The sequence below is a fragment of the Amorphotheca resinae genome (assembly GCF_003019875.1).
Source record: "Amorphotheca resinae ATCC 22711 unplaced genomic scaffold M430scaffold_2, whole genome shotgun sequence".
Taxonomy (NCBI): domain Eukaryota; kingdom Fungi; phylum Ascomycota; class Leotiomycetes; order Helotiales; family Amorphothecaceae; genus Amorphotheca; species Amorphotheca resinae.
The window spans coordinates 931,007-947,533 of NW_020194472.1; the positions used below are offsets into that span (position 1 = coordinate 931,007).

At 50.4% G+C, this 16,527-nt stretch overlaps 6 protein-coding genes across 6 annotated transcripts; 4 read left to right on the plus strand and 2 right to left on the minus strand.

Moving 5' to 3' along the window:
* Nucleotides 1-315: 315 nt before the first annotated feature.
* Nucleotides 316-2,750, plus strand: M430DRAFT_33055 (glycosyltransferase family 22 protein). The gene is made up of 4 exons (XM_024866286.1): nucleotides 316-642; nucleotides 693-923; nucleotides 977-1,200; nucleotides 1,255-2,750. Exons 1-4 carry the CDS (start codon nucleotides 370-372, stop codon nucleotides 2,492-2,494), a joined length of 1,968 nt encoding a protein of 655 aa, XP_024723889.1. The 5' UTR covers nucleotides 316-369; the 3' UTR covers nucleotides 2,495-2,750.
* M430DRAFT_63873 (hypothetical protein) lies at nucleotides 2,741-4,921 on the minus strand (the record flags this gene model as incomplete). Its single annotated transcript, XM_024869082.1, has 3 exons — nucleotides 4,416-4,921; nucleotides 2,829-4,297; nucleotides 2,741-2,773 (listed from the first exon to the last, which is right to left on the minus strand). The coding sequence occupies exons 1-3, from the start codon at nucleotides 4,438-4,440 to the stop codon at nucleotides 2,741-2,743; spliced, it is 1,527 nt and encodes a 508-aa protein (XP_024723890.1). The 5' UTR covers nucleotides 4,441-4,921.
* A 984-nt stretch (nucleotides 4,922-5,905) lies between these two features.
* Nucleotides 5,906-8,428, plus strand: M430DRAFT_47768 (hypothetical protein; the record flags this gene model as incomplete). The annotated part of the gene is made up of 3 exons (XM_024867953.1): nucleotides 5,906-6,251; nucleotides 6,308-6,846; nucleotides 6,896-8,428. 3 exons carry the CDS (start codon nucleotides 5,906-5,908, stop codon nucleotides 8,426-8,428), a joined length of 2,418 nt encoding a protein of 805 aa, XP_024723891.1.
* Nucleotides 8,429-10,069: 1,641 nt separating this feature from the next.
* M430DRAFT_16017 (hypothetical protein) lies at nucleotides 10,070-11,644 on the plus strand (the record flags this gene model as incomplete). Its single annotated transcript, XM_024863370.1, has 1 exon — nucleotides 10,070-11,644. The coding sequence occupies one exon, from the start codon at nucleotides 10,070-10,072 to the stop codon at nucleotides 11,642-11,644; it is 1,575 nt and encodes a 524-aa protein (XP_024723892.1).
* A 652-nt stretch (nucleotides 11,645-12,296) lies between these two features.
* On the plus strand, nucleotides 12,297-14,643 carry M430DRAFT_56075 (hypothetical protein; the record flags this gene model as incomplete). Its single annotated transcript, XM_024868584.1, has 3 exons — nucleotides 12,297-13,537; nucleotides 13,708-14,157; nucleotides 14,223-14,643. 3 exons carry the CDS (start codon nucleotides 12,297-12,299, stop codon nucleotides 14,575-14,577), a joined length of 2,046 nt encoding a protein of 681 aa, XP_024723893.1. The 3' UTR covers nucleotides 14,578-14,643.
* A 707-nt stretch (nucleotides 14,644-15,350) lies between these two features.
* Nucleotides 15,351-16,329, minus strand: M430DRAFT_94975 (hypothetical protein; the record flags this gene model as incomplete). Its single annotated transcript, XM_024869871.1, has 2 exons — nucleotides 15,351-15,906; nucleotides 15,962-16,329. The coding sequence occupies 2 exons, from the start codon at nucleotides 16,327-16,329 to the stop codon at nucleotides 15,351-15,353; spliced, it is 924 nt and encodes a 307-aa protein (XP_024723894.1).
* Nucleotides 16,330-16,527: the final 198 nt, after the last annotated feature.

The following is a 16,527-nucleotide window of genomic DNA, read 5'->3' on the forward strand; positions in this document are numbered from 1 at the left end:
CTTAGTAAGCCAGCCGCCGCGATAAGTCCTTACGTAATACATTCAAGATCGAGCATCTGGCGACCAATCACAAACCCAGCATATGGAAAAAAGAGATGTACGGGCGTTGGTTGGTGGCAAAATAAGGCGGTGATGATTGCTTTTCTGGCTATTAGATGCCCGATAATCAAGGCAACAAGCAGCAGGACCTCGAAACACGTGGGCCCAAGCCACCTCCTCCGTTGGAGAGACGAGGCTTTTCCATAACGAGATTCCTTCGTCGAGTGTCTTGTTTTATTTTATTTTATTTTATTTTTGTTTTTGTTTCTTTCATTCTGATACCATACTCCCCCTTCAGTTCCTGTAACGTGTGGGAACAACTATTGCAGTATGAGCTCAAATTCAGAGCCTCCTACCTCAACACAGGGGCACGATGGCAAGGAGGAGCAGGAGATGCTCGACTTTGCTGCCCGCCACGACAATAAGCTCCATCCGCTTGTCAATGAGCAGATGGCCAACGATGTCTACACAGTCCTCACTGCATTTCGCTGTATAAATGCCCTCTGTGTCTGGACATTCTTTCAACCCGATGAATATTTCCAATCTTTAGAACCCGCATGGCAAATGGCATTCGGCCCTGAGAGCGGAGCGTGGATCACGTGGGCAAGTATCCCTTCCCCCCCTGGATGCCTTCACGTTCTGACAAGAGACAGGAATGGCAACATCAGCTCCGCTCATCATTACACCCAGCACTATTTGCTGTCATCTATTATGTCGTCAATAAGCCTATGGAGTTTCTGGGATTCTTCCCTCAGTTCCGGGCCCTGATCTTGTCGGTGCTACCAAATATTGTACAAGCACTCATTGCTGGCGTTGGCAACTACTTCACCTGGCAACTGGCACAGAGGATGTATGGAGTAGGAAGCCATACCGCCTGGACCACTGTACGTTTAACATGATTATGTCTAGAGTCGTTTGCTAATATTGCACCGGTCAGCTCTTGATGATGCTTTTCAGTCCCTGGGAGTGGTTCTGTTCGACGAGGACATTCTCAAATTGTCTTGAGACAACAATGACTATTACTGCGTTATATTTCTGGCCATGGCAGATGACAATTGACGCTGCCCCACCTTCGATTACTGTATCGAACAAGAGTCAGGCCGCTCCTACTCCTACCAAGGACTCTCCAGGCATTTTCCAGACCCCTGGATCGATTAAACAGTGCGTCCCTCTAGGAAATCCCCAACCATAGAAGCACACTAACAGAACCCCTAGTCTGCGTATCTCCCTACTTCTCGCCATTGGAGCCTGTATCCTCCGGCCCACCAACCTCTTGATATGGTTCTGCATCCTCATGCCAACGCTCACCCGCCTCCTATCCTCAACCTCACCCAACTCCCGCGTCCCGTTCTCAGACTATCTAATCCTGCTCCGTGAAGGACTCCTCTGCGGTTCATTCGTACTTCTTGTCACTGCCGTATCAGACCGCCTGTACTTCGGCGAATGGACCTTCCCACCTTACCAGTGGCTGTATTTTAACGTATCTCAAGATCTTGCCGTCTTCTACGGCCGCAACGATTGGCACTACTACCTCACCCAAGGCCTACCTCTCCTCCTCACAACCTACCTCCCCTTTGCCCTTGTAGGGCTATGGGAGTCGACCTCTGGGCACGGTCTCCGGTTCCTCTTCGCCACAGTAATATTTACGATGATCGGGAGCCTATCCCTGATCTCACATAAAGAGGTCCGATTTATCTATCCTCTACTGCCTCTGCTGCATCTCATCACCGCACCCACCCTCGCCTCCTTCTTCTACACCACCACCACCACCGTCCACCCACCAGCCTCCCCCTCCACGTCCAAAACCTCCACCATCATCGTCGCCCGGCGCAAGCTCCTCCTCGGGCTCATGCTCATTCTCAACCTCGGCATCAGCGGCTACACAACCTTCTACCAGCAAAGCGGCGTCATCTCGGCGACCAAATTCCTGCGTTCCGAGTACGAAGCTCTCGCGCTCGACAGCCGCGGCGTCCCGCTCTCGTCGCCCGACGCCAACAAGTACGAGTTCGAGGGCGCCCCCAAGATCACCGACTTCGACGACCGCGAGACCTTCGCCGCCTTCCTGATGCCATGCCACTCGACGCCCTGGCGCTCACAGCTCATCTACCCGGGTCTGAAAGCGTGGGCGCTGACATGCGAGCCGCCGCTCGGCATGGCCAAGGACTCGGAGGAGCGCGCGCGCTACCGCGACGAGGCGGATCGCTTCTATGATGACCCCGTGGGCTTCTTGAAGAGGGAGGTTAATACGAAGGAGCGTCCGTGGCCGCGCTACGTGGTGGGCTTTGAGGGCGTGGAAGACGTGTTGAGAGAGTACTATGAGTCGGAGATGAAGGGGTTCAAGGTCAGGGAGAGGTGGAGGGCGGCGAATAGCCATTGGCATGATGATTGGAGACGCAAGGGGGATGTCGTGGTCTGGGAATTTGTGGATGGGAGTAAGATGGAGGAGTCGGAATAAGGTATAGGTAGTTTTTTTCGCAATGCAATGCAGTGTACAATGTAATGTACTAGTAGTAATATTTCGTTAGATCAGACATCTCTCGGCTTGTGGTACGTTTCAATTCATCATGGTCTCGAGAAATTCCCGCCATTCATAAGCAGTCAGTCAATTCCTGAAATATTTTGTGTTTTATTTTTCTATGCCAATTTTTGTGGTAAGAGACAAAAAATTCCTCGTATCCAATAACTTTTACTTGATTCGGAACTAAAGAAGATACCGATAATCCGGGCTCATATCCTATTCTCTCGCGTTAGTATCAGGTGTCAGAAAAGGGAGGGAGGGGAGGACATACGCCTAATTCCGTCTTTTCGTACTCCGTCAACCCCACATCTCTCGGCATCTTATCCCTCTGTCGATTCGCCCTATCCACCGCAAAGGCATACACGCAACAGCTCGCGAAGGCCAAGCATAGGAACGCAATACAGATGCTGTAGCCCTTCTTATAATAGGGCGCGTCCGTCTGCAGGAAGGCATAGGTAGCGATGATGCCGCCGATGTTGCCGAAGCCGACCTGCCACGCGCTGCCGACGGAGCGCCGATGGTGCCCGCCCAGATTCATGTTGAACCAGCAGACGATGACGGGCATGGCCGAGTACGCACCCATGGCCACGAGGAAGAGCCCCGCGTACTCAACGCCCCGGTTGTCGTGCACCGCGATCAGGATGCCGAAACCGGCGATGGCTACGGCGATGGGGATCAGCGTGAAGATGAAGCGGTGCCGTGTGTAGTCGGAGCAGAAACTGATGATCATGGCGAAGGCGAAGGCGCACGCCCACGGAGGTACGCTGTGGAGTTGCGTTTGGATGGGAGACCACTTGTACGTTGACAAGATGGTTGGCGCGAAGAAGGCGAAGCCATACGCGGGAACAATCATCCCGAAGTACATGAATCCTCCGACGATGACCTTGTAGTCCTTGAAAACCCGGCCGACATCTCGAAGCGTGATCTTGCGCTCCGCAGCTGAATTGCCTTGGTCAACTTGCAGACGAGCCTTGACGTAGTCTTTCTCCTCCTGGCTGAGCCATGTGGCCTCCTCGGGGAAAGAGGGGAGGAGGAAGAAGAAGGCGAGGGCTACAACAGCCGTAAAGGTACCCTCGATGATGAAGATCCACCTCCATCCCGAGTAGCCTCGGTCACCATCCATCTTCCCGATTGCGGCTGCCAGGAGACCGCCAAAGCCGCCCGCGAAAGTGGTGCTGCTAAAGAAGAAGGAGTACCGGCGCTGAGCTTCGGAGCGCTTGTACCACATGCCAATCAGATAAAAGCAGCCCGGGAACATGCCCGACTCGAACATGCCCAGGAAGAATCGAGTTGCGAGGAGACCGGAATAGTTCTGGACCAGACCCTGACAGACCATGACCACGCCAAACAGGAACATGCACCCGGAAAGCCAGACCCGGGGACTGAGTCTCTTGAGGAGGATGTTGGAGGGGATCTCGCAGACGATGTATGGAACGAAGAACATGGTGAGGGCGGTATTGTATTCTACATCCTTCAGTTTCAGGTCCTTGACCAGGCCGAAGGAGCGCGCATTGCCAATATTGACTCGGTCGAGGAAGGCGAGGAGGTAGAGAACACAGAGGAAGGGAATCACTCGGAAATCGATCTTCGTCATGAGCTTCCTCTCGGTCGTGTGCGGTGGGCATTCGACGTTCTGCCCGCCGAACTCGACATGGGCGCCATTGTCCGGGGAGCTGGACTTGTTCTCAAGACCAGCTTCATTGTCGACCGAAACCGCAGGCGACACGGTCTCATTCTCGTCTGGGATGGTGTTAGAAGAAGGTCAAGCAGGGTTTGTTTGTCTATCTGATTTGCGAGCGCATCAATCGCATCACTCCAGACTTTCTCTGAGAGCGCGGGGTGGACTGGATGGACTCACCGTGTTTTGAAGCGAAGCCGAACATGTTGTCGCGCCGTCAATCCCGAAGATTGAATTGCACCGTGGAGGGATCAGTGAGTAAGACAGCTATATACCTAGGACCTTGGTGGCCAGCAGAGCGACTGCGAGTGCGACGAGCTTCAGCGCTGCTCTACCTGTGAATGGGAGAAACGGACAAAGAAAAAAGAAGAGAGAAGAGGAGGAAAAAGATCGAAGGGGACCATGGCGATCATGGAGAATCATGGAGAGCACGGGAGCGCAGGGTGGTTGGACAAGAAGCAGTCATGCTGCACAGGACGGCAGTCCGAGAACGGGGGGATTTTTGCATGGCCATGGCCCAATTGTCCGTCGACCCCTGACTGTCCGCGGTCAGGATGGGCATCTGATTGTCGAATAGCGGTTCTGCAAATCAAAGTCGCGGCGAAGCAATTCCTGAAAACAGTTTAATGGCATCCCAGGGGCCAGAGACCAGCGATCTTTTTTGCGCCTGGGGTGCGCGCCGAGCGGTGCCAACTGTGGAGAAGTAGATCCGAAGAGACCTCCGCGTCCCCGCAAAGCGGGAGGGGGGGCTGGCTGGTTGGTTGGTTCAATGGTGGGCTTGACTCTGGAAGCTGATATATATGTACATATTACATATAAGTATATACATGTATCTAATATACGTGTATCTCCAGTACTTGTGTTTTTTTCATGACGGTATTAATTTATGAATTTATGATTGTGTCTCAGATCTTTTCTCAAAGGAAAGTAAAAGGAATGTGGAGTCAGTCGTCTTCAGAACACGGAGTAGCGCTATGGCCAGGACAGGGTGGGTTCCTGGAATGTAAGGCTGCATGTGGATACCTGAGGCTCTGTACGTCCGTAAGGGCCGTCGCTGCCTGACAGTCTTTCTCCTCGCATCAGGCATCCAGCCTTCTATAGACCGCGTGGTACCTGACAAATAAGGCGACACATTCATCATGCCTGAGGCGGAGAAGACATCGACCCGCAAACACCGACTAGACCCCTCTGCTACTAGTAGCCCTCGCTAAGTCTCGCTAAGCTTTTAAGTTTAGATTAGCCCCTATCGAAGGCAGCTAGCGGCGTGATTAGCCCAAGGCCGTAACCGACACGGCCAATGTGCACGGGGGACAGCCATCCTTCGTATTTCTCACATCCAGTGTCTTCTTCTATTCAAGGTCCCGCGATCAGCCTCATCTTCCCGCTCCCCAACCCACATCCCACAAACCCCCCCTCCGCCCTCCGCCCTCCCTCCTCCCCCTCCGCGTTCGATCACCATCGCGCGCCTGTCTACCACTGTCTTCGTTACCCTCGCGGTACCCACATCCCATCTATCGCACAGACACTCTCGTCTGCTCTCGGATGTGAGCCCTTCCGATCCTTACGTCAAGTCCTTTGGCGGGGTGAACACAACCCTTCAAACGACCCTGCCAACCCTTCTCCGACAACCCTATTCCTCCCGCCTTTCGAGCTCTCTCTGTCTGTAGAGGATGAGTTTCGATCTTCCCTCCGACGACTCCTCCGACCCTGTCGACCCGCCCGTAGATCTATCAAAGGTCTTCCGGCATCCCCAAGGCCTGCCAACCGCCAGGTCAATCGTAACGCTGTTCCTGCTCGAGGCGCAAAAGGCTGCGCAAGGTGCCCCGCCCCCTTACACACAGCAGATGCCTTTCCTATACGCTCTATCCATGTCTGGTCTAGATCCCAGCGGCGCAAGCAGGCTCAAGGAGCTTCTGGAATTCAATGATCCTCAGCCTCAAACATCTGATGAGAGACTGGTTGGAACACGCCATGCCACTGAGGCTCTAGACAAAGGCGTCGAAACAACAGACAGATGTAGGTCCTTCCACGCGCTTGTCCTTACGTCTCTAAACCTGACTCCTGTGCCACAGCTCATCTCGAACCCTCTCCAACCGTAACCGTGCAAGCAGGTCCTTCTATCAACGCCCAACGAAACCATATGAGCGGACATCACAATGCACAGTATTCACCTTTTGCCCTCCAACCCTTTTCTGGCAGCTCCCCTCAAACATACAGCTCCCTACCTCTTACTGCATCGAACTCCTTCCCACTTCATCCTGTCGAGGCTAGAGCTGCTACGCAATTCACTCCAACCAACAACAGACCCGAAGAGAACAACGAACCTTTCATTGTCGAAGAACAGCTGCCCTCACGGTCTCCAAATCATACTGTCCCTTCTACTATCTCTATCCGCCCAATTGACTCCATGGAAATTGCATCTAACAACCCCACTCCTTTGAAACCATCTCAGATTGTAATGGAGCCGATCGATGGAGAAACGACTACGAAGAAGCGGAAGAAAGGCAGCTCGAATGAAACAACCGATCTTGTGGTCAAGAAACGGAAGACGGGCGAGACGATCAAGCCAAAGCGCGTCCCAAAACCAAAGGTGGAGAAGAAGAAGGAGTCTGTAAGTACAATCGCTCCTCGTCCCATCAGGTTGCTGACTACCGATGAAGGTGTTCGACCATAATATCTATATGCGGATTCTCGAGTTTACACCACCCGCCTTCCTAAGCAAAGCTCGCCTCATCTCCAAGGAGTTCAGAGGTTACGTGGACGAGTTCACCTCGATCTACGCCAATTGCCGCAAGGAAAACTTCGGCTATGACATGCCCCCTCCTCCCCCAGGTCTTACAGAACGACAGTACAGTGGACTGCTCGGAGGGCAGAAGGGCTGCTTGGAACCCGGCTGCAGCGACAAGAAAGCCTCGCGGACCCACTGGTCTTGGTCTAAACGATGGTGCTGGGACTGTTGGAAGAGTAAGATCGAGAGAGAAGATCGTGTTATGAAGAGTCGCGCGCATGAATATGGTCGGACTACTCTCACAAAGATGTTGGAGTGTATCCCTGTTGGCATGCATGACTCGTTCATGAAACCACACGACTACATCGATGAAGGCGAGCCGCGCCCTCGCGGTGCCCCGAGACTCTATAAGTATTATCTGACGGAGGATATTGAGAGAATCATTAAAGAGTATGAAGCTCTGACTCCAGCGCCATACGTTGAGAATCCAGAACACTCTGCTGCTGAGAAGGCTGCTGCTTTGGCTGCACATCAAGCCCTCATGGATGGCCTGGACGACAAGCGCGCGGCGTTCTTTGCAGCGGGGAAGGCCAAGAATGACGCGCACATGGCGCAGGTCAAGAAGATCGAGGCGGGTATTAGGATGAGGAGGGCTCGCAACCGGGACCCATACGATGAAAACCGAAATTCCCGTAAAGAGCTCTTCTCCAGACGTGCCAAGGAGGACCTCCCGCATATCGATGAAGCTTTTGTCAAGAGCACCAAGGCTTACAAGGCTGCAACCCGAATCTTCCGAGACGGCGGTACTGAGCGCGGCTGGCAGACTCTGAGGCCCAAGATAGTAGCGGAGTGGGAGGCCTTCAGACGCGGCGAGGCTAAAAGCGGCGGGGAGAGCAATGGCACTTCGCAGCCTGCGACTGATCCTGGCGACGTTAATCAAGCTGAGGATGACGACGAAGAGTCAACGCGGATGGAGGTAGATACCGATCAGAGTGAACCGCAAATCAGCAACATGGGTCGTCACGATTTCCAGCTGCAGGCACATGCCAGGCTGATGCAGTTTATGCAACCTCGTCCTCAGGCTCTTGTGGTCGCCGGCGCCGTGCCAGTCTCAAATGGAATGAACTATGTGAACGACGTATTGTCTGCTTCTCAATCTCTACCAGTCTTCTCATCTTCAGTTGGAAGCAACTCGGCATTCGGAAGTTCAGCACGTAGCTCGATGTCTTCACCCGACAGAAGACTTCTCACCGATAGCGGTACTCAGCTCTCCGGCTCCCGGTCTCTACCCGCCCCCGGCTATCATCAAGCTTCATACCAATACTTTCAATCCGCTTCTCTGAATGCGAACGGGAACGCCTCTCATGTCAACTCCAATGGGCCCAGCACCCAAATCTCAATCACCTCGCTTCTACGACCTCCGACCCCAACGGCATCCCAACCCAAGTTCAACCACCTTACGTGACTTCTTGTACCTCGCTCTTCACCCCTACTTACCGGCGGTTTAGCTGGATTATGATTTGGCTGTCCACTGTCAACTCATTGGCTGTTCAATGTCAAATTTCTTCTCTTTTGACGTGCCCTGCTCTTTACACCTACTACCTACCGGCGGTTGGCTGAATTATGACTTGGCTGTCTACTTTCAATTCTCTTTTTTTGACGTGCCCTGCTCTTCACACCTGCCTATCGGCGGTTGGTTGAATTGTGATTTGGGCCGTCAACTTTGAATGTTCCTTTTGACGTGTCCTGCTCTTCACATCTGCCTACCGGCGGTTGGTTGAATTGTGTCCACCGTCACTTCTCATGTCTTTTGAATTTTAGCGTTTGGTCTCTCTCATGCATACATCATGGCTTGCTTTTCAAAATACCCCTGGCCATCGCCGGTTACTAAGGATTAGGTGGCATACTTGCATTTTCTGTCCATTTGGGCTGTAGTTCTTGTCTTTGACCATCAGGATCGGTGGTTCACGAATCAATGGCATGCATGGCTGGCGTACTGGCAAACCGTGGCGGTGGGGGCGGGGCGTGCATATTTGCTCGTGCGTTTGTGCACATGTGTGAATAATAAATCAGAAGGCGATCATTGTCTCCAGCATCGACGAGGAGTTCTCACGAAGTGAAACTTCTCCTTGCACATGTGATCTTGATCTCAAATCCAGTAAAGTGACTAAACTCTCATTGTTCCTTCGATACCACCATTTTCCACAATTTATCACCATCTCCCCCTCTAATCAACCCCAATTTCCCAAAGCCCTCCAAGCTAAATCTTACCTAGTTCCTGGTAAGCTGGCCTACCTTATCTATTGAGCAAGGCTCTTTACGCCGTGAAGCCGCTATCAGTTCGCACCTATATCAATAGTCAGCAATTCAAGCTTCCAGAATGCACTTACCTTATATCTATCCCTAATAGAGGTGTGTGGAGGATCGAAAAAAAAAAAAATCTGAGAGTGAGTGACTTGCTTTGCTTGTCTCTGAACGATGAGTGCTGCTGATTTATTATTTATATACGCGTTCTATTCAAGATGATGATTGATAATGAAGCTCTTTGAGGGGGGGGGACTTTGGGAGTTATTTTTAAAGAAACCTAGGTAAGAAGGCCACGCTTCTTCCAGATTGGTGTTTGTCGGGCTTAAAATAGAAACATATTATTTATAACCTCCCTTGTTATCGTTAGTTATTCTTAGACACATATTATCGGACAAAGAGATTTTATTCATTCAAAGCCCTAAGAAAGAAAGGACTTGCAGAAGTATCTCGGGTCTTCGTCCTCGTCAAATCTAACAATGCCATGCTCTTTGTCTTGGTGAACAAAGGTTAGGCCCAGCCAGATCGTACGCGAGCAAGCAAGCAAGTAACTTTTCGAAGAAGCACAATGAGAATGTGATGGTCATTTTCTTGATGAAGAGAAGAGCAAATAAAGGAATGTGACAGATATATTATTTATTTAACGAAAGTCATCGACTGCAGCGGCCTTGACTCATAATAAATACGTTTGTTTTTTCCTATATCTGAATCTGCTAGCAGCACTTTTCCTCACAGGATACAAATTAACCCATTACTCGATTTGCGACGGGACATAGACTGTCCAATATTAGAAGGGGAAGACATGAAGAACTTCATGGAGCAGGAAAGTAATATGAAGAATCGAGATACAGCGTACGAGCAATCTCGAGGGTGCGGGACTCCCTCACGACCTGTGACTGCGGCTAAAAAGGTGAAGAGCTATCTTTCATCGCGCCTTTATCGTCATTCGGATGTTCAGGAAGTATTGAGCAGCGGGAGTGTAGTAGGTATTGGAAGACCAGCAACACTATGGCCGACAACGGATATGAGAGAAGAAGAAAAGGCCATAGTCAGCGCCAACTCTTTTAACAAGCGCTATTCCCCTCTGACAGATGCTGATGGCAAAAAGATAGAGAAGACGAATACTGGAAACCCATTACCGGCACTGAGACGAAAACCTAAATTCAAAGAAGTCTTGAGAGAAAAGCTGAGAGTTCCGACGACGTCGGCAGGAGAGGAGGAGGTCAGAGATGATAGAGAGACAGATTTCCGCAAACTCCAAGCCCTACGAAATAAAATTCGAGAGGGTAAGTTAGAACAAGCTGTCCGTCCAGTCCAGAATCTTTCAACTGAAAGATCATCATCTCTGCCCCGTCACCCACGCACTTCCCTCTTCGATCCACCCTTTGCCAGACATCCGCGGCACAAGAAAGCCAACTCTACTTCCAGTAGAGTAGCAGAATATTTCGGGACTACCGCAGACATTCTCGACGAGAGGCGGAGAGAACTCGCGGGTAAGTTCCGACCACCTTTTGAACACCTCAGCTATGCCTCCTTTTCTCTCTCCCGCCGTAACTCGACGACAGATACCTCTGGCTCCCAGACTTCCTCAGAGACTTTCTTCTGCATAGGTGAAGATGGTTCGTCTCTAGAGGTGATCGATGTTCAGGGAAAACAGGCGGATAATGGCGGGAGGAGAATGAGTGGCGACGGAACTAATCCTTGGGAGTGCGGCCCTCCCAAGCTCTGCAGACTTTGCAAAAACCAGGGGGTGAGAGGCGTTAGAGGTTTGTGCAACAAATGTGAGAAGGATTTCATGGGGCCGAAAACTCTTGCTTTCGGTGCCTCGTTCTCGCCTCACTCCTATTCTCAAAATCACGAGATCAAGCCAACTCCCCCGCTCAAAGATAGAGATATCCTGTCAGCAAGAAAAGTCATGACTAAAGATAAGTCTGCCTATCAAGTTAATAATGAGCATGGATATGTCAGTCTGGGGGTACCGGACAGGGGTGTCTTGAAACGGGTCAACGCAGACAGAAAACCTACGGTCATAAAACGCACTTCGCAAGAGCAGGGCTCTCGACAGACTGAGCTGAACCTTGGGGATGTGAATAAAGATGAGGAGGAGGAGGAGGAGGATGAAAAGTACCGGAGGTGGCAGACGAGGTCCACGAGATCGGAATATGAGAGAGCGCGGGAGATAACCGGGAATTGGCCTAGTTGCCACGAGAACGGGGACTTCGACTGGTTTGAGGAGGAGTCTGACATCACACCTCTAGTCGGAGTAGATGCAAAAGGAAAGTATAATACTATGCAGAGGCACAGTAGCTTCTACCAGTTCTGGGACGAGATCCTGAGGGATCATGGGGCGAAGACCAGAGTGGAGGATGGTAAATAAAAAGTATAGTCCTTTCTCTTGAGTAGTTAGTCAATCAAATCAACTAGTGCAGACTCCCTGACTGGATGGGGCCCAATGTGAGAGCCCTATATAGAGGTATATCTCCTGTTTAACCATGGTGGTAGATCATTGTGCATACCGTCAAACCCGTGTGACGTGTCCACTCGACAGTATCAAATCCAACCTTGATTTTCGTTATTTAGCTTTGGTATCGAGGTCTTCTGACTGAAACTTCACTACAAAGCTCTTAGTACTCTTGTCAAAATCCGTACCACCAGTCTACCACGAGCATATGCAAGTACCCTAGGGTACTTACACAGGTTCAAAACACGTCGTAGGCTTGCGCAACAGGTTGTATGAAGATTGAAGTACGTTATCCTACCTTTTTTGACGTCCGGTACTCTTGTATAAAGTATAGAGATCTATACAAACTAAGAGAGAATAAGAGAAGAGAAGTAAGTCCTCAGGATATACGTTGGACGTGTTCGTGGTAAGTGGTCCCTTAGCGGATTCGCGTGATTCAGGGGTCAATGATAACCGGGCCAGGGGAGGCAGGGGTAGATCACGTGACTATCGCTAAAGAGTTGAAGGGTCTTTTCTAGCTACTCCTCGACCCTCACCCTCTCTGTTCAAAGAGTCAAGTCCCGTTACAATGTCTCAAAACCAAGCCCTTATTCAAGATCTGGTCCATTGGGGAGAAGTGCAGGGATCGTACCTCAATCCCAATGTCGAGATATACCAGGACCCTGTAACGGGACTGTCCTTCAGAGCGATCAACAACCACACTTCTGGGTCGAAGGTAGCCACATGTTCGTATCAGACATCTCTCTCGTACCTCAACGCCATAGAGACACATAAGTTTCTTCGTCATAGCGAGCCATTCCCGGCAGAATTTTTGAACACTTTGAGTCGAGACGACCCGAATATTATCGGTCACTTCTTTCTCATGCAACAATATCTCATGGGAGAAGCGTCGTTTTGGTGGCATTATATCAGGCTTCTCCCCCAACCTGATCAGCCCCAGAGCCTTGGAATACCCATCTGGTGGCCCCAAGCCGATCGAAGATTCCTCGATGGAACGAACGCAGAACCGCCACTACAAAAACGAAAGGACCTGTGGAAGGCCGAGTGGAGTAAAGGTATCGCCATCCTTCGGAATCACTTAACAAACTGGCGAGACTATAGTTATGTCATTTACCAATGGGCTGCTACTATATTTGGGAGCAGAAGTTTTCGTGCATCGTTGACAATACCAGAAGGCTTTCTGCAAGATGCTCTAAACTTGGACCATGTCAGAAGGGATCGATTCTCAGTTCTTCTTCCTATTTTGGATATTGGAAACCACAATGGTTTAAACAATGTGGATTGGATACCGAATAATGAAGGACTGAGCCTGTCGATCCGTGACTCAGTTCCCCAAGGCAGTCAGATCTTTAACTACTATGGAAACAAATCCAACAGCGAGCTTCTAGTGGCTTATGGGTTTACTCTTCCAGCAAACTCACTGCCCAATCATCTTGATCGAGATGTTGTGAATTTGAAATTGAAGCCTAGTCCGGAAGTTCTGTCTTTGCGTCGGACTCAGCGCTGTCATGTAATCCCTCCTGTGGAAGAAGAGGAATATACTTTTGCAGTTCAAAAGCAACCTTTTCGTGAGAGTGGTTTGGAAGATCTCAGGGTCTTCTCAGATGGTCTGATAGACCTCATTATATGCATGGTAGCCAATAACCGTGAAAAGCGATATCTTTCAGCCAACCCAGAATACTGCCCAGAGAAAGATGTGAACCTGATCGGAGGTTGTCTAACTCGGAGCACCTTACAGGCTTTGTATGTTTTACATCTCAAGCTTGGCATTGAACAGAGGAGGATCAAAGAAATAGAAAGAGATCTGCCGTAAGTTATTATAATAGCATATTTTGACCCTCGAAGGTCGATGGTCAATGTTCACAATGTCTGGATTGAGCACACATCCAGCTTACACAGAGGGACACTTATGTGGATAAAGCCTCGGTTTCTGTGCTATACTATCTATACATTTCAAATCCTGACTAATATCCTTACAGGAGCCCAGCGAACAACAACCAGAGATTGGCAATGGACTACCGGAATCGACAGCATGCGGTTCTGTCCTCTGCCTCCCACAAACTTGGGATACGGCTCGATTTAGCATTAGGGTTCAGCTCTTTCTGCCAACATGCAGACCACCAAGCTTCAAGTGGATCTGGCGACGAGCACCCTACTCACATGCACCTTCACGTGGAGTTGTTGTCTCTCGAGTGTGCGTTTGAATGGCTGCGCCTAAACTACCAGGATATCTTCGATGCTGTTGTAAAGATGATAGCCGAGGACCAGGAGGAATCACTGCCGCTGAATTGGGCCATCCTTGTTGAGGAGTGGGATCATTCCTATTGGATCGTGTGGATATTTACCGTCTGGTTGCTGTGGGCGCGGGACGGAGAAGCATTCAGACAGCGCCACAAGAATCTGAGTTCTTGGCTATCATATATGAACGAGTAAGCCTCAGTTTGACATGTTTTGTTTCAGAAGTTCGTAGGTAGCTGATTGAACCATCTGACAGAGCCTTCGATTCCGAGCTGGCCTTAAATGATGCCGCCGATACTCTCTACGCCGACCCATCAGAACAAGAGACAATCAACCTAATGACGGAAGGCATTGCACGTATTCCCCAATTAATCAACTCAGATCTAAGGGAATGGTTAGCAGACCCCTCATCCATCACGAGGCTGCGGAATTTCGCGAGTTTCGTAGCGCAGGAAGAAACGTTCTCTGTGCGTTACAAAATGCAGGAAGGCGCACGGCCACTCGTCGAGCAGAAGGTTCTTTGTATAACCAAGAGCACGGAGAGGGGGGGAGCACAGAGCGCGGCAGGGGCTTGGACGCGCTTCTTTGAACAGGGTCCCAGACTTAACTAAACTTGTAATTGTTCTAATAGTACGGTATTCCGTGTTGTGTGATTGATTGGCCTCTATCGAGTGGAGATCATTGCAGCGTGTTGGTTGGCGTCCTGGATCCCGTCTGGGGTAGAATATCCAGACTGTATCCGAAAATATTTTCAACAGTTACCACGTCCTGATTAGGGAGAGGTTCGTTTAAGTCCCTGGCCTTCTGAAGGCGGATATCTTGAAGCAAGGAGAGCAATTGGAAAGAGTTGAACATCCCATTGTTCGAGATTCAGGCCAGATCATGTCACGTTTGAAAAGATAGGTCGTAGCAGATGTACGGCGCCATCTCAATAATCCTATAACGGGCGTGGAAGGGAAGTAATCTAGCGAACTGGCAATTACTGAAGTCTTGACTTCATGGAATATCCAGTTGACAAATGGCTTGAATTTAATATGAGATTGATAACATGACATAGGTACCTAGGCTGCTCCTGAAGCTGGATTAGCTTCGGTACTCCTACCGTTTCCCCATGGGGTAGCTGATGGAAGTACCGCCTTGGCATACAACAGCTAACGCCCCCCCAATTAAATGTAAAAGATTACATTATTCGAGGACGACAAAGGCGATCACGCAATTTGAATATACGGGGTGGAAATTCAGGTCATGGGAGAAATATAAACAAAATGATCATGATTCATATTTGCATCTAATCATTAGATCCCAAAACAAACGTCCCAATGCAACAAATGCTCCCACCGATACTCCTCAGATACACCCTGCTTATGCTCGTCTTTTTCTATATTCATGGCCCGAACACTAAAGCTCTAACCTCAATACTCTCTCTACCTGGCGCACCTGCAGGCGTTCGAGGGTCGCGGAAGGCGGTGTGAGGCACACGTCCTCCTTGGACCTTGCTACCGGGCTTTGAAGCTTCGCTGTCAAAGCATTCCAGAAGCAATCTTTCATCGTTCCTCATGCCCGACAGGTAGTACCACTTCTGGCTATCGCTGTATTTAATGCCAGCGGTCTCACCGGTGCGGTCTGGATATCTGTGCTCGATGGGAATAAGGTCCTCATCCTTCAGGGTCGAAGAGCTGGCAAAGCCAAGAGGGGATGCTTGGACCGGACCGTTCAGGGGTCGCCAGACGTTGATGATTCGGAATCGGCCGTTGAGAAGCTTGTCTGCTTCTTCGGGAAGATGGTGTCGCACCCGTTGCGTGGCGGACTTTCTGGTCTGGTCAATGTGCACTCGTGTGACCGGGGTGCGAGGGGCAGAGGGGTTCTCTCGGCGAATGGTGTGGTCGAAGAGGAAGACTCGGTTGCTACCCGGCACATTGTCCAAGATCAACTTCTCAACCCTGATATATAATTAGTAATCTGTTATCATGAGACTACCTTACATAGTCTACTTACTCGGGATAGTAATTCTTCTTGATCGACTCATCGTCTGTGAAATCCCGCTCGGCCGATTCAGGAACATTCGAAATCACAGTAAACGCATCTTTGTCGAGGGTGTATTTGGACTCCTCGCCTCGAATGTCATGTATAGGGACCTTGATGTCAAAATCACCGAAGTTGCGCTCTGGTTGTCCCGCAGGAGGTTTTTCAACATAGTTGAAAGGCACTGATCCGTCTTCTGGTGGGCGGAAGTAGTTTAGTGTGACAACTGCATCGCCTCGAGGGATGAAGCTGCTGTCAACGCTGGTCTGGTTTGATTCCGCACGAGCAGACTGGGAGAGGTTGTGTGCTGGAGTAGCGTGGAGGGGTGCTGCGGTCGCCATGGTTCTCGCAGTGTGTAGTGCCCGAGGGGTTGCGCGTAAAGATCTGGTTGCTATGGTTCTGATAAGATTTGGTGGTCCAACCGAGAGCATCCAGGGCGATGAACAAACCGTCTGCGGATCAGGATATTATTGTAAGGTATGTTTGTTTGAGAAAGTGTTGTTGACTGTGATGTCACTGTTGTCTAAGAGGAGGAGGGG